At 46.2% G+C, this 21,972-nt stretch overlaps 1 protein-coding gene across 1 annotated transcript; it reads right to left on the bottom strand.

Annotated features, from left to right (window-relative positions):
* Positions 1 to 1,328: 1,328 nt before the first annotated feature.
* On the bottom strand, positions 1,329 to 20,840 carry TIGIT (T cell immunoreceptor with Ig and ITIM domains). Its single transcript, XM_069554148.1, has 4 exons — positions 20,600 to 20,840; positions 19,036 to 19,365; positions 16,253 to 16,359; positions 1,329 to 4,076 (listed from the first exon to the last, which is right to left on the bottom strand). Exons 1-4 carry the CDS (start codon positions 20,661 to 20,663, stop codon positions 3,846 to 3,848), a joined length of 732 nt encoding a protein of 243 aa, XP_069410249.1. The 5' UTR covers positions 20,664 to 20,840; the 3' UTR covers positions 1,329 to 3,845.
* Between the last annotated feature and the right edge of the window lie 1,132 nt (positions 20,841 to 21,972).

The following is a 21,972-nucleotide window of genomic DNA, read 5'->3' as shown; positions in this document are numbered from 1 at the left end:
TACAGAAGATTTCCATCATTATAGAAAGCTTTATTGGATGGCTCGGACTGTAAAGAATCCACCTGCAATGCAGGAGACCTGGGTTCAATCCCTGGGTTCAGAAGATCACTTGGAGGAGGGCATGGCAACACACTCCAGTATTTTTGCTTGGAGAATCCCCATGGACAGAGGAGCCTGTTGGGCTACAGTCCATGGGGTCACAAAGAATCAAACACAACTGAGTGACTAAGCACAGCGCACAGCCCTAGACTCTAACTTATGCAAAAATTCTCCCAAAGTGTGTTTGTTAGTTGCTTAGTTGTGTCTGACTCTTTACAACCCCATAGACTATAGCCTGCCAGGGTCCTCTGTCCATGGAATTTTCCAGGCGAGAATACGAGTAACAATTCCCTTCTCCAGAGAATCTCCCCAAACCTGGGATTGAATCTGGGTCTCTTGTATTGCAGGCAGATTCTTTACCATCTGAGCCACCAGGGAAACCCCAAACATCAAAGAATATAATTCTGACTTCCAGAAAACTCACTCTTTGACACACATAACGCTCTCCTGGGTCTCTGGGAAGGTATGCTTAGGAGTGGATATGGGAGTTGACTGCAAGGTTGCAGGACTGGAAGAACCAGAAAACTGAACAAAACACTGATTTCTCATAGTTGGCAGCTACACCCATGCTGCTGACTCCCTCCTTTGATGGGGTTTGAGCCCACCAGAACCCTGCCATTCTTGTGCAGCACACACAGCCACCCCCTGTCCAGCTGAGAAGGAACAAGTCATAGGATAAAATTGCATGGGAAGTTTCTGTCCACTCATGAAGACCATCTGCCTCAAAGGTCCATGACTCGTAATTTCTCTTACTGCTCAGTGTAATTCACTGGGTTACAGATCAGTTCAGTGTAATTCACTGGGTTATATGCCCAGGCTTAGAATGTGAAGTGATAAGGGGTATGGTGTAAATGTATTCTTCTTCAAATTCACATTTATTGATTCATTTATTCTCCCTTCCCCCTATCATGGACTCTAAGAGGGGATCCAGAAGCTCTTAGGAGCTCTTGTCTACACTTAGTGGTCTCCCAACTCAGTCTCTCTTGTGATCTTTTTCCATATTTCTCAAAAGGCACAATAAGAGAGAAAACCTTCCTCAGGCCCTATTTTGAATGATAGAGAGAGAGACAGAGCCCGCCAGTCAGAGATAGACACCCATCTTAGGTACCACCTTGACTGGGATTTAAAGTCTATGGCTTCACAATCCAACACAAATATAATGGGAGTTACATATGCAATTTTAGATTTTCCAGTAGCCACATTAAGAAAGTAAAAAGAAACAGGTGAAATCCATTTTAATAATATCTTTTATTTAACACAATATATACAAAATATTATAATTTCAACATGTAATCAATATTTTTCAATTAATCATGTGACCATTTACAGTTCTATTATTCACACTGTTTTCACAATCTGGTGTGTATTTTCTACTTCTAGCACAGTCCAGCTCAATAGGACTAACCACATGGAATGTGAGAGCCGCACATGGAAAGTGGCTGCTGTCCTGGACAGGCATATATCCAGGTACATGGCTTTAGCGGACTATCTTCTCAGTTCTCAAAAGAAAATCTGCTTTAGTGAATTCCACTTTCAGATTTATTTTTTGTCTAATTCAATCTCACTTTAATAACCTGAACCATAACATCTATGGGTCCCTTTGTATTTTTAGTACCATCCAAATGACATTTGGAAATGTTTCCCTATCTAATCATGTTAAATAACTATCATAGTCATGTTAAAGAGCATCCAACTCTTAGTCCAGCCTCCACCAAATTTGTATCTTCTTCAAATCAAAATACCACTCCCTTTTTGTCATTCTGTGTGAGTTGTGAATTATCTTCTACTCCCAACCAATCTGCACTAGCTTTGCAAGAAAGAAATTGTGAACTGCCATGGCAAAAAGCAGCATTTTTACAGGTATCTATCTCTCTTCCAAAGGACTTGGCACTCTGGACATATTTCAGTTCATTGCTCCTGACTGCATACCCGTTTGATACAGAAGTGAGAAAAATCAAAATCCAAGGAGGAAAAGGAGTTGAATTGTGTTCTCCCTCAACAGCCTGATTCTGAGAGAGCAGGGCAATACTCTGTTTCGAAAGTGAAAAGAAAGTGAAAGTGAAGTCGCTCAGTCGTGTCCAACTCTTTGTGACCCCATGGACCGTAGCCTACCAGGCTCCTCCGTCCATGGGGTTTTCCAGGCAAGAGAACTGGAGTGGGGTGCCATTTCCTTCTCCAGGGGATCTTCTGGCAAAGGACAGACTTGCTTCACATTTTCTCTCAGTTCCTGTGCCCATTGCAGAAAATCAGTCTCCTCTAAATGCCACTTCCCTCATTTTCCTAAGAAAAGTGGTGGGAGGATACAGCCTGAATGCCGGAAATGAGCCCCTCCGATGCCACTTCAGCCCCAGCACAAAAAGGTAAGGGCATGATTGTAAGGGTTCCAGGCAGCTAGTTTGAGGTGCTCATTTTTTTAAACCTGCTATCATCCTCTTTTGTTTTTCTAGGAAGTGTCTCTATTTTAAAAAGTAAGATTTCCTCTTTGGTGGGAAACAGATTCTTTCTTCAAAGACTCAGTGGTAGATTGATAGAGAAGAAGTAGATCACAGACCAAGGATCAACCTATAGCTCCTGCAGTAGGCATGCACCATTTCTGTGGGCTTCCCCAGCACATGTGGCTGGAAGAGCCTAGAGTTCTCTGTATTCAGCCATCACTGGCCTCTGAGTACGTCCAGCAAAAGGAGATTTGAATAGTCTGCCCAGAAAATAAACTCTGAAGTCTTGCTTGCTCCCTTGGTGCCAGGGTCCTCTATGTAGGACTTTTTACCTCTCAAACTTTCTATCTATGATCCCCTAGACAAAACTCCTGCTCTCCCAGCCAAGCCTCACTGTTCCCCACATCCTCCCAAGCCACTTACCCACAGAAAAGCTTATCTTGACCATCTCACCCTGAACTGACATCTCTTCCCAAAGGCCTGTGTCTTAGACCCTTATCTCCTCACTACCTTTTAATGTAAATATTGTCTCCCCACTTAACTGTGAGTTCTTACAGGACTAGGACTCTGAAAGAGTCTGCACTTAGTCATCCTCCAAGCTCTGCACAGAAGCAGGTGCATGCATGCTAAGTCACTCAGACGTGTTCAGCTCTTTGGGACCATGTAGACTGTAGTGTGCCAGGCTCCTCTGTCCCTGGGGATTCTCCAGGCAAGAATACTGGAGTGTGTTGCCATGCCCTCCTCCAGGGCATCTTCCCAACCCAGGGATCGAACCCGCGTCTTTTACATCTCTTGCATTGGCAGGTGGGTTCTTTACCATTAGCACCATCTGAGAAGCCCCATAGAAGCTGGTGGCATGCCTTATTCCTAAAATGCCTCCAGTGTGTGAATGTTGATGAAAACGACAGTGACAAATGAAATGAGGCTTCTCTGCAGTCACCCCACCACCATCACCCACCACAAAGCCCTGTAGCCCTGAGCCCTGCCCAGCGCTTTCAGGGGGGATGCAGATCTCAGCCGCAGGATCTGCTCCCACTGCCAGCTTCAAAACCAGCTCAGGTCTTTGTTCCGTTTTCTAACTTTGCATTTGTAATCAAACACAAGCTCCTCACCAGGGTCTGCACCATGGAACTGGAAGGGCTGGTAGAGGAAAAACATAGACACAGAGGAGGCTGACATGCATTCACTCGACAGAACACACATGCACAGACGCACACACTTTCATACACACAGAGCTGTGACGTGCAGATGTCAATACGACCATCTGTGATGACAAAGACCGGACTGGGTCTCCCGGAAGATGCCCGGGCGCTAACCGGTCTCAGTGGGGAAGCTGAAGCTGGCCAGGCTTCTGTAGCTCAGGACGTTGAAGTACTCGTGCGGCTCGGCCTCAGCTTGGTCCTCTCTGCCCTGGTCACTGCACAGCCCGGCATCCGCCTGCACACAGCTGCCGGGGGAGGACACGACCCTGGGTCTGCACGCCTCCGGTTCAGACGGCCCCCTCCCAAGGTCACCTTCCGCAGAACGGATTCTGAGAGATTTCTTCCCAAAACAAACAAACAAACAAACAAAAAACCCACAAAGTGAATATGTGGGGATATCATTCAAAAGTGACTCTCCAACGTGATCCAGTAATAATATCGTTTTTGTTATTACAGTAGTCATATCTTACACACACGCACATTGTGTTCTTATCAACACTAGTTCCTTAACCCTTAATTTCTTGATCCGTCTTAGCCAGCTTTCAGCCCCAGCTGCTCCACTGAAAGGCTCCAGGCTCCCCTACATTCTCCTTCCGGTCGGCTGAGCCCGAAGGCGGCTTCCGAGCCCGTCTCTCCCCGCTCCCTGGCTGCCTCTGGCGCTGCTGGCCGCTTGCTTCCCTCTGAGATGTTCCCCTTCCCTGCTTTGCTGCTATCATGGCATCACTCTCTCTTGCTTCTCCTCCTCCTCCTGCGGAAGTCTCCCACCTCCCTCCGTAGCTGAGCCTGCTCTTTTCCTTTTCTTTCTTTCTTTTTTTTTTTTGCTTACACCTCATCTCCCCAGATAAAGACGTTCTTCCAGGCTTCCGCCTCTGGTCTGTCACACTCGACACTCTCTCTTCCACTGTGCAGCAGCTCAGCAATTCATCCTTATGTACATCTCCACCCACCCTCTGTCCTCTGAGGATCCCCACATCCCTATCCAAACTAGCCCAGGCTTCTGCCCTGAGCTCCAGACACAGAGGTCCAGCTGCTGACCCGGAGCCTCACCCCTCACCACTGGCAAGCAGCAAGCGGTCCCGATTTATGATACCAGATGACCAGAAATGTGGAGGCTACTACTAAACTCCAGTGGGCCAGGACTTCCCTGGCAGTCCCGTGCTTAAGATTCCTGTGCTTCCAAAGCAGGGGATGCTGATTTCCATCCCTGGATAGGGAATTAAGATCCTATATGCTGTGCAGTTGGCCAAAACATAAATAAGTAAATATCAGAGCTTGGACTTCCCAGGTGGTTCGGTGGCCGAAGAATCTGCCTGCCAATGCAAGAGATGCGGGTTTGATCCCTAGGTCACAAAGATCCCCTGGAGGAGGAAATGGCAATGCTCCAGTATTCTTGCCTGAAAAATCCCATGGACAGAGGAACCTGGCAGGCTACAGCCAATAGGGTTGCAAGGACCTGGACACGAATGAGCATGCACACAAATATCAGAGCCTAATAAATAACTTTTTAAAAATTCCAGTGGGCCATAAAATCCCATCTGATTTTATTCCAAAGCAGCTCTGAAACTGAGCCCATCTTTCGCATCCACTTCCATGTCTCATCTCTCACCTGCACTTCCAGACTCACCACTCTCTAGATTCCCTCTAACCTCTGCTCCAATTTCCACACAGCCACCATCCTTCAAAGATGGAAGTTGGATCCTGCCATGCTTCTCCCTAAAACTCATCATGGCCCCCAGTGTCTATGGGCAGGTGTTTGCTGCTGCTGCTGCTAAGTCGCCTCAGTCGTGTCCGATTCTGTGCGACCCCATAGACCGCAGCCCGCCAGGCTCCCCCGTCCCTGGGATTCTCCAGGCAAGGACACTGGAGTGGGTTGCCATTTCCTTCTCCAATGCATGAAAGTGAAAAGTGAAAGTGAAGTCGTTCAGTCGTGCCTGACTCCTAGCAACCCCATGGACTGCAGCCCACCAGGCTCCTCTGTCCATGGGAGTTTCCAGGCAAGAGCACTGGAGTGGGGTGCCATCGCCTTCTCCGGGCAGGTGCTTAGCCACCTCTAAATGCCACAGGTGGCCTTCAGACCCCTTGAGCTGTATTAACAACGTTGTGTAAAGCGCATTGTTCTGGGAAGAAAGTCCCCAGTTTCACCATATGCCCCACAGGGGACTGAGTAATGCACCCCAAAATGCTTTTGGGGATCTGGTCATACTTGCCTTTCCAGCTTCATTTCCTGCAGTGCTTCCCTAACCAACACCCCAAGTTCAAGTATAGGGCCTGGGTGCCAAAGAGGCACCATTTATTGCGAATCTGCTATGAGCACCAAGTGGGCTAGTTTCTTTATGTCATCTCAGCAACCACCTATTGAAGTTTCTGCTTTTGAGTGAGCTGGTAGACTCAGACAGGTGAAATCTCAGTTCTGACTTGAGTTTGTCTGACTCTGGGCCATGCTCTTCTTAGCCAAACTGCCTCTCATCTTGCAGTTTCCAAATGCTAGGCACTGCTTCCTGCCTTTCCAATTGGGTATATGTTACCTCTACTGTCCGTTCCCCACAGCTCCCTGAAAAGTTGTTTGCCCCTTCCTCCAGGCTCGGCTCTACAGTACGCTGTTCAGGAAGACATCCTTGAGCCTTCTGGCAGAGTTATATCATTCCTGTGTGCTCCACTGTGGTCCTGGGTGTTCTTCATTGTAACCTTCGATGCTGTGTATAATTGTTTACCCTTCTGTCTCTTTAGACCCCAACTGTGAGCTCTCCTGAGGGAAGGATCTGGGCTGTGTTCTTCTTGGTAACCTCAGAGCCCATAACAGATGCTTATTGTATGTCTTAGGACTAAAACACACACACACACACACACACACACACACACAACACTCTCTCTCTCTCTCTCCTGGCCCACCCCACTAGCCCCAAATCTAAATGAACAGGATTTTTCAAATCAAAATATAGACTCATGGTGAGACAGGTACATATGTACTTATGAGACAAGAGGACGGACAGTGAAATCTGTTTGGGAAAATCAAGGATGTGAAATCAGCCATCACATCCCCATGACAGTATCACAGGTGAGGGTCATGCTTAGAGGCAAAAAAAATCAAAGAACAGCAGGCACAAGCGGGGTGGCAGGAGAAATGCCTGATGGCACGCCATGCAAAGGTGACAGTCTCTCAGCTTTCACAGATGCTGCTCCAAAGCAGGTCACCCAGCCCCACCATAGATCCAAATGACAGAATTATAAAGAGCTGCACACAGGCTTGGAAAATAACAATGAACACAAACCACATTTCATTCTGTCTACCTCACTGCTTCAAAATAAGAATCAGCACCATCTTCACTGGCTAGTGTCAAGCTCAACAGGATACAAGTATATGCAGAGAGGCTGAACAGAAAGGTGGGTTGCCTGAATGGGCACCTTGGACACATATCACAAATTAGGAGCAGGGTCACACTGCTGGCCTTGAGGAGCTGGCTCCTGCAGGCTGTTTCATTCACTCCTTTTCAGTAGAAGTGGCTGCACCTTACTGTGGGTGTGAAGGAAAGGGTTGTTGTTGTAGGTCACGTGATGCTGTACTTAAAAGGAGTCCTATATCCCTTAATGCAACTCTATCCATTTAAAAAAATACTGATACCCAGTTCTCAAACAGCTGATTGTGACTTTTCCTGATGGTATATGTATTCTCCTTCCCATTCTTAGCCTGCCTACCCTTGTCTTTAAATCACAGGACTATTTTGGCTCCCCCAAATCCTCTGGGAAATGTAAATCTATCTGACATGGGTCTCTCAGCTGGTCTGTTTTCATTCCATCTATCCTGTGTTGGGAACCCAACAAAATCAGCATAGAAAACAAGTCTGGGATTAATGCACTGATGTTGTTCTAAAGGACCAAAGGGAGCTATGAGATTGCAGTATGGAGATTTGCGGGACCCATACTGTCCTCTTGGGGAACATAAGGACAGTTAGCAGTGACTATCCTGGAGCTAGACACACCCATCTCTCCTTTCCCTTACAGAAGGTCCCTGGGGGCACTTTTCCCAATAGTTGGTCATCAAATAACATCCATTCATTTAGTCCTCATCGGTCTATGCACTATAACTATTGAGCACCAGGTATTATGAAGTGCTATAGTAAATAAATTTTATAATAATTATAAGAACTTAATAAAGAATAGTTACTAATCCCTATCAGGAAAACCTCCAGGTGCCTTACTTGAATTATTTGACTTGAGTTTTTCTACAACTCTAATAGGGCAGTGCCATAATTATTATTCCCATTTTACAGATGAAGAAACTGAGGGTCAGCAAATTTAGGTGGCCGAGCTAGTCAAGTGGTATTGCTAGGATCCAAAACCTAGGTCTGTCTGATTTCAAAGCCCAAACTCCTAAATAATGCAACCTACTGGCTCTCGGGGTCTGAAGGAAATGCAGCTGGCATTCTGCTCGGATCACCTCCTCACCCAACGAGTGTTCCCACTCCCCAGACACTGCTATCACGGACCCGTGTGGAATAGTAAGAAGCATATGTTGGTCTCTACCCCCAGTTAATATTTGGTCTTCATTAAATCCCAGTTCCTGACCCTAACATATCCCTAGTGATAGGAATGTCATACACAAAGTTCCTAAATCCGTTGGAATATCCTGGATGGCAGGAGTGTCTTTTGTCCCAGTGAAGTGACTTTCGGTGGGCCCTCACGTGGAGGCTGGTCACCAGAATGACCAAGCCATGAGGAGAAGCTTGGAACTTCTGGTCCTAACCCCTATTCTCCAGGGAGAGGAGCGGACTGGAAAATGAGTTAATAACGGATCGTGCCTGTGTGATGAAGTCTCCATGAAACCCCGAGCAGTATGGGACTGGAGAGTTTCTGGGTTGCTGAATACAGCCACACGCCTGGAAGGCAGCACACCCAGCTCCATGAGGACAGAAGCTCCTGTGCCTGGGACCTTTGGAGACCCCATCCCATGTATCTCTTTCATTTGGCTCCTCATCTCTATCCTTTATCAAATTCTTTACTGTATAATAAACTGATGCATGTAAGTGTTCCCGTGAGTTCTGTGAGCCATCTTAGCAAATTATCAGACCCAAGGAAAGGACTGTGGGAACCTCAATTACAACAAGTCAGGCTTCCCTGGTGGCTCAGATGGTAAAGAATCTGCCTGCAATGTGGAAGACCTGGGTTTGATTCCTGGGTGGGGAAGATCTCCTGGAGGAAGGCATGAAAACCCACTCCAGTATTCTTGCTGGAGAATCCCCATGGACAAGGAGCATAGCAGGCTACAGCCCATGGGGCTGCACAGAGTCAGATGCGATGGAAGCGACTCAGCAGCCGTGGCAGCCAGAGGCACAGATGACAGCCTGGGACTTGCAACTGGCATCTGCAGTGAGGGCTGTCTTGGAGGGCTAAGCCCCTAACTGCTGGGACCCGGTGTTCACTACAGGTAGATAGCATCAGGAGTGGCTTGCTTATAGGGCGTTCAGATAATGTGGCAGAATTGGTCAGTGTGGAGGCTTCTGGTGGCAGAAGTGTTCTGTGCACTGCTAAGAGCAGAGAAGAGGAAAGGACAGAGTTTTTCCCAATGGTGGTGGTGATTTAGCTGCTAAGTCGTGTCTGACTCTTGCAACCCCATAAACTATAGCCTGCCAGGCTCCTCTGTCCATGGGATTCTCCAGGCAATAATACTGGAGTGGGTTGCCATTTCCTTCTCCAGGGGATCTTCCCGACCCAGGAATCTAACGCAGGTCTCCTGCATTACAGGCAGATTCTTTACTGACTGAGCTTTGAGGAAAGCCCATTTTCCCCAATACAACTTACCAAATCAGGAATTGGCAAACTAAGGCCCATGGGTCAAATCTGGGGCACCACAGGCTTTTGCACTGCCCATGGGCTAAAAGTGGATTTTATATCATTACGTAGTTCAAAAAATTCAAAAGAATAATATTTTCTTAAACATGAAAATTATATAAAATTTAAATTTCAGTGTTTATAAATAAAGATTTATTGAAACATGGCCAACTCATTCATTTACATATTATCTGTGGTCCCCTCACAGTATGATGGCATTGTTGAATTGGTGCAGCAGAGACTGGAAGGCCCACAAAAGCTAAAAGATCCTGGCCCTTTACAAAGAAACTTTGCCAATCTCTGAACTACAATAATTTGGAAACCTCAACAGCTGCTTATGTTTCTGGAGAAGATCCAGAGGACACCCTTTTCCTAAGGTGGAAAGGAATGTGCTAATGAAGAAACCACCAGCATCACTGCGGGGCTCAGAGGTAGCTCTCCTCTGTATGCTGGGGTTGAAGTAGGCGATGATGTATAGATCTGGGTCCCCAGCAGCGACAGGGATGAGGAGATCCCCAAATAATATCGGGGCAGATGGCAGCATGTAAGAAACAAAGTGGATGCGATTACTGAAATGGCAGCCAAGGAAGCCTGGCCCACAGCACTACTAAGGTGGCTAATAAAGCCCAGTGGTCCCAGGAGAAATACAGATGGACAGCTGACAAGGGTATTGCTTAAATGTGTAATCAAGTGTTCAAGGATGCATGAGAGAAGACTGAAGTGTGGCAAGCCAAGATCTGTAATAGTAACAGTGTGGATACTGTCTGTTCACCCCTCAGCGTCACTCTGCATCCTTCTGTGCCTAAGGAGACTGAAGTACAGGTGCGTGCTGTGCTGTGCTTAGGCGCTCAGTCACATCCGACTCTTTGCGACCCCACAGGCTGTAGCCCACTAGTCTCCCCTGCCCATGGGATTCTCCAGGCAGGAATACTGGAGTGGGTTGCCATGCCCTCTCCAGGGGATCTTCCCAACCCAGGGATCGAACCCAGGTCTCTCGCATTGCAAGTGGATTCACACCAACCCAGTGATTTCTCTTGCTCTCTGGCTTGAGTCTGGGTTCAGTCAATGCAAAGCAACAGTAGGAGAATGGCAGGAAGGAGAGTGAGGTTGAGGGCATATGTTCCCCAGCATTCTCTCTGCAGAGTGGACTTGGACTGGCTGCGATCTTCAATCAAAGATTATAGTACTTCTCAAGGTGGTCCCCTCCACGCAGCTCTCTCTTTCCAGGGCCTAGTCATCACCCTTCCTTCCAGGTTTCAGTAATCATTCTCTCTCCTTTCCCCTAAAGATCTCAGGGTGGTAACAATACATTCCTACACGCCCTCTTATGCTTTCCCTCTGAGCTTTCCAATACTTTGTAAATCCTTTCATTAAACTGTCCTCAAACTACTCAGCTTAAGAGTACTATGTTTCTCTGCTGGGTAAGGATAAAATACATTTGAGCAATAAGAGAAAGAAGACAAGAAGCCGTAACCAAAGCATAGGAAAAAGCAGAGAGGAACTGACTTAGACAGGAAGCAGCAGACAGGTCAAAGAGGGGGCTGGTGAATAAAACACTTTAGAAGGGGAGCCACAGAATTCAATACCTACTGGCCTCTCTTCACCTCTTCCCCTTTCCCTTTTACAAACTTGTCTGGAATACTGGCCTGAGAATGAACCAGTCTTAATCATTAACAGGAAAATGTGTTCTGCTGCTTGTAAAAAAACCCGTATCTCCATGTGCCCGAGCTGCAGAGTACCGGTGACAGCAGGGGACATCTGCTCACCAACTACCGTTAACAACTCCCTTCCAGCCCGTGGATCAACCATTGTTCTCTTCACCTCTTTCCTCTAGTTCATCACTGTTCTAGCATTCATTTTCCCCTCGAAGTTTCATTTACGAAACCTACCTACTGCAATAGCTAAGACATAAATGAAAATACTGTAAGTCATTAAGTCATTGATTTCTCCGATAGTGCTAGCCACATTTCAGCCACTGCTGGATCCCCAGCACTCTGTTCCATGATGCCTACTGAACAACAAGGAATAGTGGCCACATCCTTATGAACCGAGTCAGTCAGCAATCTAAATGTTTGCCTCATGAACATGGAAGTGAGGGTTTGAACCATAGGACAAGAAATTTTTGCAGGCGAGTTGGTGGACCGTATGCTAGTATTAGACTTTATGTAACTTTCACCTATCACATGAGTGTTCCTACCATTTGGAAAATCTCTTTCACTTCCTCTGGACCAAATCTGCAAAGTCCAACAGGTGCCTGAAGCACTATTAGACCACTGACTGGGGGAGACCTGGGCAATTTGTCACTTAGAGGGGAATAAGACTTTGGTTCTGCTACCAAAGTCCTTTCCCCATCCTCATTCCAATCTGTTCTCAGTAAAATAAGGTTAGAGTAAGTGCTCCTGGGATTTCTTCCCTTTCAGATCTGAATGAAGACAGAATGTGTGTCAAATGGAACATGTTACTGTTACATTAATACCCTGGTGTTGACGATAGGTTACAGAAAGCAAAGTGGGTTTATCTACACAAACTAAGAATTTAAGATGTAAGATATTAGACTGAAAATTCAAGATTAGTCAGTGGTGATAGGCATGAGTATGCACAAAAGTGTAACTCCATAAGCAGAATTAACAGTAGGAAAATATAGACAAAGTCTAGACACTTATACAGTATTAAGGCTATTTTCAATGTAAATTATCATGAGGTCTAAGTGGAAAAACATTACAATAGCACTTTCTTATTAAGCAATTCTCGTTTGTGCAATTCCATCTCAATTCTGAGGCCTGGAGAGGGAAGCAGCTCTTGAAGATCTTCAGAGGAGTAACAGGAGGAAAATAGTCAAATAGATGTTAAAGAAGAAAGAAGAGAAAATCAAAGGATGGTCCACTTCTGAGAGATGGAGAAAAGGAAAAAGAAGAACTCAAAATAAGCAAGACGCATGGAATCTGAGCCTAAGAACACACAGCTGTCTAAATCTCTCCGTCTGGACTGGCAGTGGCCCAGCCAGATTCAGGCTAAATGGCTGATGAGGAATCAGGTACAGTGGGGCTAGAACTCAAGTTGGGGGTCTTAACCCAATATAGCCCAAGGTGGGTGGGCTGGCTAAATATGTTCTGCTTATAGTTCAGCCTTTGAGGGATTTCCCTGGTGGTCCAGTGATTAAGAATCTGCCTCTCAATGCAGGGAATGTGGCTTCAATCCCTGGTTGGGGAACTAAGATCCCACATGACATGGGGAAGCTAAACCTGTACACAGCAACTACTAAAGCCTACACACCTCAACTAGAGAGAAGCCTGAGCACCACCCCAATGATAGATCCTGCATGCTGTAACCAAGACCCAACACAGCCAAATAAAATAACTATGAAAAAAAAAAAAAAGAGTCAGCCTTCGATTGCAGATAGGAAATGCAATGTCAGAAACAGGAGTTCTGATTCTGGTGGAACAATGATTACCTATGTTGCTTTGAACCAAACTTTCCATTGAGAACAGCGAGAAAAGCTAAATAATATAAGTGTCTGTTTGTAGTCATCTGAAATCTGTCAAATCAGTGAGAAATTTTGGGCTAGGGAGCAAAGTCTATGAGTAGGAAGCCCAGAGAGATGAGATGAGCATTGAGGGAGATTTTCTTCTAGAGAAATTTCCTGAAAGTCATGGCCAAGAAGCAGATAAACTCCATAGAGTTTCTGGCTAAAGGGACAAAACTTTGAGTTCAGAAATCACTGAGGATGGAGACTTTGGCAAACACTACAGGCTTTGAGTTAGAATCCCAAAGGACTACCCTCTACCAGTAAGGAAGTAGCAAAGTTGGGTCCAGCTTTCAATTCTCTCACCACTGATTTAATTAAAGTGACAGGAATGCCAATGCTTTCGTACTAGTCCTCTGGCAGACGCCAAAGGACTCCTCTCTAGAGGAAGATGATATTACCTAGAGCTTCAGATCATTGCCACAGGTCTTGAAGTAGAAAGCACAGCACTCAATGAAAAATAAACAGTGAAGAAGATAAGCTAGGTCCAAGAAACAAGCAAAAAGAGAAACTATTAGAAGACCATAGAGAACACAACTAATAGGATTATCAGGCACAGATTTCAAAATAACTATGATTAATATTTTCAAAGAATTAAAAACAAGATAGGGAATTTTGGCACACTGTAAACTATTCAAACAAAGAGCAAAATAGAAGTTGTGGATCTGAAAAATATGATAACGGAAATTAAAAACTTAATGGATGGGTTTAACAGAAGATTAGATACATCAAAGAAGACACTTAGTAAACTGGAAAGCACATCCAAAGAAAACATTTGATGGGACAAGTGGATGGGAAATTCCAAAAAGAGGGTAAGGGATGTGGGGGAAAAGTGAAAATGTTGAAGATATCACCTGTGATTAGAATTCCAGAAGGAAAGGAAAGCGAGGACAGAGAATTAATATATGAAGAAATAACAGCCAAGAATGATACAAAACTGACGGAAGATATCAAGTAACAAATTCAAAAAGCACTCTGAACCTCAAACAGAATAAATACATAGATGACTATATCCAATTATATCCCCGTATAATTGCTGAAAACCAAAGAGAAGGACAAATTTTAAAGAACAAGAAAACAAAAACAAACACTGTATTTCACAGAACAAAAATAAGACTCCCATATAATTTCTCAACAAAAATATGGGACGTCAGAGACAATGGGGCAGTATTTTCCATGTGTTGAAAGAAAATCACTGCCAACGTAGAATTCTATACCCAGAAAAACAAATAGGTCACTTCTAAATTAAGGAAAATTAAGATATTTTCAGGCAAACAAAAAGTGAGATAATTCACTGCTAGCATGCCTGCCCACAAGGAAATACTAAAGGATATTCTTTAGGCAGAAGGAAAATGATTCTAGTTATAAGAAAGAAAATTTATGAAGAGGTGAAGAGCAATAGAAAGGTAAATCAAAACAAACATTGACTCATAAGACAATAATCATTTTCAGGTGGGTGGTTAAGATAGAAAGAGAACTAAAATCCATGACAGTAGTAGCAATAAGTAGGGGAGGTTAGAAAAGAGTTAATGTGTTCTAAGGTTCTTGCAAAATCCAAGAGATGACAAAAGTACTACTACATATTAGACTTAACAAATCAGAGGTCTATTTTATAATCCCTAGGGTAACTACTAAAGAAAAGAAAAATGCATAACTACCAAACATATTTTTAATAATAAAAATACTTAATTCAAAAGGCAGCAAGATGACCCACAGAGATGTTATGGGGAGGGAGGTGGGAGGGGGGTTCATGTTTGGGAACACATGTAAGAATTAAAGATTTTAAAATTTAAAAAATAAAAAACTAAAAAAAAAAAAAAGGCAGCAAGAAAAAGATTTTAGGGAAGTAAACAGGCAAATCAAACATGAAGGGAATAAGGTGGTAGATGTAAACCCATATGTATCAGGAATAACAGCACCAGGTACCAGCCCAGAGAATAAGGCAGGCTGTAGAGTTGAGTTGTTGACTGAGTACAGTCAGAGTTGGAGGGAAAGTAAGGCGGGTTGGGGAGGAGGATCTGGAATGAGGTGGAAAACTGTTAAGAATCACAGGCTTGTACTCTCCAAAATGTTTGTTTAGTAACTTAAATTAAGGCAACCTTGGATGGCTTAAAAGACCCAAGAGGGCAGGTAAAAAGGAGTAGGAATTATTTTCATCCAAATCAGGAGCTTCCCAGCTGGCACTAGTGATGAAGAACCCACCTGCCAATGCAGGAGAGGCAGGAGACTTGGGTTGATCCCTGGGCCAGGAAGATCCCCTGGAGGAGGGCAGGGCAACCCACTCCAGTATTCTTGCCGAGAGAACCCCACAGACAGAGGAGCCTGGCGGCCTACCGTCCAAAGGGCTGGAAAGAGTTGGACACGACTGAAATGACTTAGTACGCTTGCACACAACAGTAGCTGCCAGTTACCACACAAGGACATGAGTATATGAAGAAAATATATTTCTTCACTGTTTACAAAGCTTCCACGTGTAATATGCTAGCTGTTTATCACAATTCTGGGATATAGAGCAAGTAGAATCATAATCCCTATTTTACATATGAAGAACTGGAGACCCAGAAGATGAAACAACCACCCTATCACCACACACTTCATGCTGAGAATAGAAATTTCCAATTTCCCGTTCAATACTCTCTCAGCCACATGACCTCTTAAGCAAATGTAATGGAGGATTTACAACCTACTGATCTTGCCATGCACCTTTTGCCCCTAAATTTTTGGAGTGTTGATTTTTCATCCTGCAGAAGTGCTAGGTAACCAGCACTAGTGACTGGCGATTAAAATTAAGGAGCTAATGTTCAAAAACCCCTGGCACAGAGCAGATGCCCAGGATGCATCAAGCTCACGGTAGATAAATCAGACTCTCAGAGGAGTAGCTTAAGGCCCAAGCAGAAGCCAGGAATTGTAGGCGACAGCATGATGTGGAGGATACAGGTCCGAACTTTCAAGAGCTCCTAGACGAGGGAAAGGGGCAGTTAAAGAGCACAAGCAACGCCACTGAGAGGCAGAGAAAGTACTGCGGCAAAAGGCAGAGAGAGCAGTGTGTGGGGGAGGGGAGGGAGTCACATCTAGACAGCAAGGGGACAGGAAAGGACCAGGGGTGGGATAGGATGGGTGGTAGGGATGCGGTGCCCAGGACTGAGAGGTGCAGCCAGAGTCGTTACCTTTCTGGCCAACGTGGCCCCTGCGATGACTGCTATGCAGATGACCGCCAGCACTGCAGCCGCGGCTCCAAGCAATTGGATCTGGAACCCAGCGCTGTACTCAGCCACTAGAGGGAAGACAAAACTAAGATGAGTGGGTAGAGGCCAGAAGCAAAGGGCAACCATTAACCAGGGAAACCTCAGTGTCCAGGCACCAGGGGTAAGAATTGGCCAGGCTAGTCTCAAACCACAGGACTGGAGTCTTCAAACCCAGCTCTTTGGATAGCAGAGCATCTACCAGGCCCATCACAAAATGAATAACTGATCCCTCCAGGACTGTGCCTCACGCATTTGACGCCACAGCAGACCATTTTTAACACTCCCTTCTGTTCAACAAAATCACTTTCAGTAATAGTCACAAAGTGAAACAAATAACATACAGTAAAAAAAAAAAAAGAAAGAAAGAAAGTGAATACTTTCTTTTTATTAAACTTTGTGTTTATAATCAATCTGATATTTTGAAAAGTTTAATTAAAAAGTAAAATTAACATTAAAGTACAAAGAAGAAAAAAGGCATATAAGCTTTTACCTTAAGCCTGTAACACATCTCAACTAGGCTGTGAGACCCTGGAGCGGGTAAGGCTCTGGAACTTTACCCTTTGCTGTTTTGCCAGCACCTGGAACCTGCTGCTGCTGCTGCTAAGTCATTTCAGTCGTGTCTGACTCTGTGCAACCCCATAGATGGCAGCCCACCAGGCTCCGCCGTCCCTGGGATTCTCCAGGCAAGAACATTGGAGTGGGTTGCCATTTCCTTCTCCAATGCATGAAAGTGAAAAGTGAAAGTGAAGGTGCTCAGTCGTGTCCGACTCTTAGCTACCCCATGGACTGCAGCCTACCAGGCTCCTCTGTCCATGGGATTTTCCAGGCAAGAGTGCTGGAGTGGGGTGCCATTGCCTTCTCCTAGCAGACACCTAATGAATACTCACGATACAAATTAAAGCATGAACAGGAGAATCTGCATCAAGATGTAAAGTGTAAACAAGAAGGAGGAAGAGTCAGGGAGCTCGGAGAGACGATACTTGACCCGAGGAGGGTGTGAGGGAAACAAGACAGCTGCTAGGCTGTGTGCTGGACTATAGGCACACGAGCTTCCAGGCTGCCCCCTCCCATGCCCACCTCCTTCCCAGGACCTCGGGCAGAATCCAGCTGTCCAGGGAAGTCTTGGAGGGAGAGGGGTGTAGCAGAGGCTGAGCCCTCTTCCCTTTGACAGAGGACTCCGAATACCAGGAAGGTGGTTAAGGCCTGCCATCACTTAGGATGGGACAGCACGCATGCTACCTGCAAGGTACCAGGACAGGGAGGCGAGCCAAATTGCCCAGCTTGTTTTCCTCCTGTCCTGAGGACCTGGTCTCCTGCCTTGGCCACAGGTAGGCAGAGAGGACTGAGCAGGAGCAAAGCTACAGAGAGCTGTCCACAGAACCAGCAAAGGATGGAGGCTGGAGGGGTGCGAGGGCCTGCAGAGGGCCATCCATAGAACCAGCAAAGGATGGAGGCTCTTCCCCACTTGGGCCTATGTCGAGGCCCCTCAGGAAGCAGCGCTTGAGAAGAAACTTTCAGGCCAACTTTTATCTCCTCAGTTCACACACACACAGTTTGCTAACTCATAAGACGTAAACTCCCACACCACTGATGGCAGCAGACAGCAGCAGGGAGGGTGTGGTTGAGTGGAACCTGAAAACCTGTATTAAAATCAGCTGTACCACTCTGAGCAACGGTCAGGCTCAGCTTCTTCCTCCACCCTACAGTCAGATGGGGTTTGGGGGATCCTATTAATAGCTAACACTGACCTCATGCTTGCCACATTCCAGGTGCTATACTAAGGGCATTTCTTTTAGTCAGTAATCCAGTCCTATGTTCACACCTCATAAGGTCTTACATCTCCTCATTTCACAGTTGAGAAAAAAGAGGCGCAGAGAAGCCCAACACTCTTGTCTGAGGTCACAGCAACACTAGGATTTGGACCCAGGCCGTCTGAGCCCATCATCACTTTTCTATCGTGTCCCTCAGCCATTAGAATAGTCATTTCCCCTCTCCAAAGAGGTTTAAGTGTTCAGGTGGATAATGAAGGTGAGAGCATTTTGGAAACCATCAAGTACCACAGAAATGCAAACTGTTGTACATTCACACTTAGCACACACTGAGCTCTAATCCCTTATAAATGGAGAGGCTAAATCTAATTGGCATGATATCTGCTAAAGTAATTAACGTGATCCCTTCTCAAATGGGTTCTTCCCAGGCAGTGCAGCAGTAAAGAATCCACCCGCCAATGCAGGAGACACAGGAGACTCAGGTTCAATCCCTGGGTCAGGAAGATGCCCTGGAGTAGGAAATGGCAACCCACTGCAGTATTCTTGCCTAGGAAACCCCATGGACAGAGGAGCCTGCTGGGCTACAGTCCATAGAGTTATAAAGAGTCGGACACGACTGAGCGTGTACACGCTTCTCAAACGACCTGAACAGCCGGTCTTCCTAACAAAAACACATAAGATGTGCTTTTTTACCCAAATAGTGGTTCTCAGTCATGACTGACTATTCAAACCATCAGGAGTGCTTCTAGAATCTAACACACCCTGCTCTGCCCCTAGAGGCTCTGACTGAACTGGTCTGGGCTGCGGTGCCAGCTTCCGTACCATTTGAAAGCTCCCAGGTGATGTGAATGTGAACCAAGGTTGGGAGGTCCTGCTCTGCAGTGTTTTGATCATCAGGCATGAGGGTCCTCAGCCACCTGGCCCCAGAGGGCGTACCTGAGTGTCGCAGGACTTGCAGAAAGAGCGCCCCTTTGTAAATGCCGTCGGGGTAGGTGTGATAGATGCAGGTGTACCGTCCTGTGTCGTTACTGGTCAGCGACCGGAGGGTGAGGCCCAGATTGGAGCCCGGCACCACTCGCTCCCTGAAGGCAGGCTCGATGTGCCACCCCAAGCTGGCATGATGGACGGCCACGACTTGGTCTTGCAGATTCCAGTTGACTTGGGTCACTTTGGCAGTGGTGGAGGAGAGGTGACATTGTAAGGTGACAGAACCACCTTCCTCTGCAGAAATGTTCCCCATTGTTACTATTCTGCCTGTCACAGCTCCTAGGGAGGGGGAAAGAAGTGTGCATTTTTAGCAGCTGGTCTTGAACCTTCCCCTAGAAATTCCAGGGAGTCTTTGAGGCCAAAATTGGTTTTCAGTGGTTTGCTTGGTTTTTTTTTTTTAAGATTTTTTTTTTAATGTGTATCATTTTTAAAGTCTTTATTGAATCTGTTACAATATTGCTTCTGTTTTATATTTTGATTTTTTGGCCACCAGGCATGTGGGATCTTAGCTCCTCATCTAGGGATTGAGCCCACATGCCCCCTGCACAGGAAGGCAACGCCTTAACCACTGGATCGCCAGGGAAATACCAGAACTGGATTTTGGAATGACAGTCTCTCCAGTTCATCCTGTCTTTCCCCTATAAACGCCATAATTCCTATACAGTGTAGCTGCTTCACCCTCTCAGGACCCTCTGCTGGAATATTATTTCCTGATGAGCTCATTGATTTTTTTCCACACACTTACTTTATCTCTCTACCTAGAATATAGGCCCTTGTCGGCCACCACCTCTGTTTCTGATTGTATCTTTTCGGCAGCCAGTTCTGCACTGGGCCCATTATCCTTTGAAATAAGACCTGGCTGTTTCGATTGACTGCAGTTGGGGGTGCCTGGAAAATTTTCAGAAAAGCCCCGAAATCTAAAGGAAAGGAAGCTTGGAGAGCAACTATATTTCTCCCAGGCAAAACTACCCTACTCAGCAATGGCCCCCCACAGATGGTTCAGAAAACAACAGGGAAACAAAATTATAACAGTTTTTAAATATTTCTGCCCCCCCGACACATTTATTTATGATTTTTAATACAGAAGGAAATAAGTTTAACATAAATCAATCTATAGCAGTAGAATATCTGTAATCTGTGACGATGACGTTTTTGACCCACAAAAAGCACACTATATTTTTCTAGAAGTTTCCTCAAGGACAGACGAAAGGAGGATAGAGCAGGAGGGAACTTCGCCCAGCAAACCCATCATCCCTCCTCCTTAGTCCCTTTCTCACCTCCTGCTTCTTTTTTTGGGTCAGCCAGGCAGGCACCCCACAACCCCAAGTCCTTCATCTACCACCGAAAACAGAACTGGAGCTCCTTCTCAGAGACAGCGTTTTCTCCCACGAGGGGACACGGGACTCTGAAAACTGTATTTCCTTCCGTCAGATGGATGAGGCCTTGGCTCCAGCCTCCCCTTCCCGCCCGCTCTCCCTCCCGGTCCTGTCCTGGGCTAGACTTCAGATCTTACCTGATGCGGGGAGGAGCGCCTGCTTCAGCACCTGGGCCCAGATCAGGAGGAGACACCACTGCATGCTTCTGCCCGGGGGGCTGACAGGAAGCAGCTGTGGCCCCTTCTGCCACTGAAACTGGCTGACTGCTGATGGCAGGGTGAAACTGAGCCTCTGAGGAGAGAGAGGGTCTCGGAAAAACCAAGCTCAGCAAAAACAATGTCAAAGACAGATAAAGCTCACAACAAGAGCACAAACTGCCCTGGGCAAGCCACAAGAAAAACCATGAAGGAAACACTTTAAAAATAAACAAAACTGTGGTTAGAGATACACTGGTCTTGGGATTACTATTAGTCAGCCTATAGTTTTCAAGTTCTGTCTCAATGTACTTTTTTAAAAAATCAGCCTTTATCGAACAAGCTCAAAAGCATCTGTGTAATGCCCACGATTCTGGGGAACCTGTCCCTGATGGGGTTCACTGGGTTGCCCCGACTTCTTCCCACTAAAGAGTGTGCAGTGAGAAGAGAAACTTACGTTTGTGCACTTAAAGGCCAGGAACTGCATTTGGAATCTAATGATCATGGGAACAAGAGCCATTTACTTCAGAAACAAGACGAAAGTCTTGACCAAACAGAGCAGCTTTCCCATGAGTGAGGGAAAGAACTAAGATTCCCTCTCCCTGAATCTTATTTCTTCGCTCTTATTTATTTGGACTGAGATGTTGTTGAATTCGGGCTTAGTCTCTCTGACCCAATAGAATCAGAGGAGACCAGAAGAGTGAGTTTTCTCATGAGTGGTGACCCCACAACCACTGGGGATGCAGAGGGTGAGCCCCAGTTGCCTGACCCTGGATTGAGATTGGCTGACGCTTGCCTAGAGCTCCCAGCACATCATCAAGCCCTGCTGCTGGCCCAGCCTTACTTCCTGCTTCCCTCCCCCATCGCTCTGTTCATTCACGTGAAAGTCCCTGAGTGCCTGCGAAGCACCAGACTCGAGACTAGGCTCCGGAGACATGAGGGTGGAGAATCACAGCCCCCTGCTCTCAGACAGTCCACAGCCAAAGCTTGCTCTCTGGTGAAGCCTTGCTCTGGGGAGAGGAGGTGGAGGCTACACATTCACCCGCCCTCCGGGCTTGCCACTGCTGCCTTGGACATGCCCCATGGTACATGTCCTAAAAGTCTGCTGTTCCGCCAGGGGGGAACACTGGAAGCCTGGTGCTTTGCCCCTCATTCCAGCCTGCACCCTGAGCATCCCACACTGCCCAGACTCCTGTCCTCCTTTCCTCCTGCAGGATGCCCGATCTCGAACCAGTTTCCTCCCCTCCATGGGTACTGCCTACTCCCAAGTCTACACCATGACCCATGTACAACATACACCTCACCCCCCACCTCAG

Source organism: Ovis canadensis, chromosome 1 (assembly GCF_042477335.2).
Source record: "Ovis canadensis isolate MfBH-ARS-UI-01 breed Bighorn chromosome 1, ARS-UI_OviCan_v2, whole genome shotgun sequence".
Lineage (NCBI taxonomy): Eukaryota > Metazoa > Chordata > Mammalia > Artiodactyla > Bovidae > Ovis > Ovis canadensis.
This window is presented reverse-complemented; position numbering and strand designations above follow the sequence as displayed.

Bases quoted from the DNA above. Each gene is read 5' to 3' on its own strand.
- TIGIT (XM_069554148.1), bottom strand. From the start codon at position 20,663: ATGCAGTGGTGTCTCCTCCTGATCTGGGCCCAGGTGCTGAAGCAGGCG. The intron at 16,360-19,035 runs GTACGCCCTCTG...TCTTCCCTCTAG, and splicing joins GCAAGTCCTGCGACACTCAG to TGGCTGAGTACAGCGCTGGG. The intron at 4,077-16,252 runs GTAACGACTCTG...TGTTTTGGGAAG, and splicing joins GGGCCACGTTGGCCAGAAAG to AAATCTCTCAGAATCCGTTC.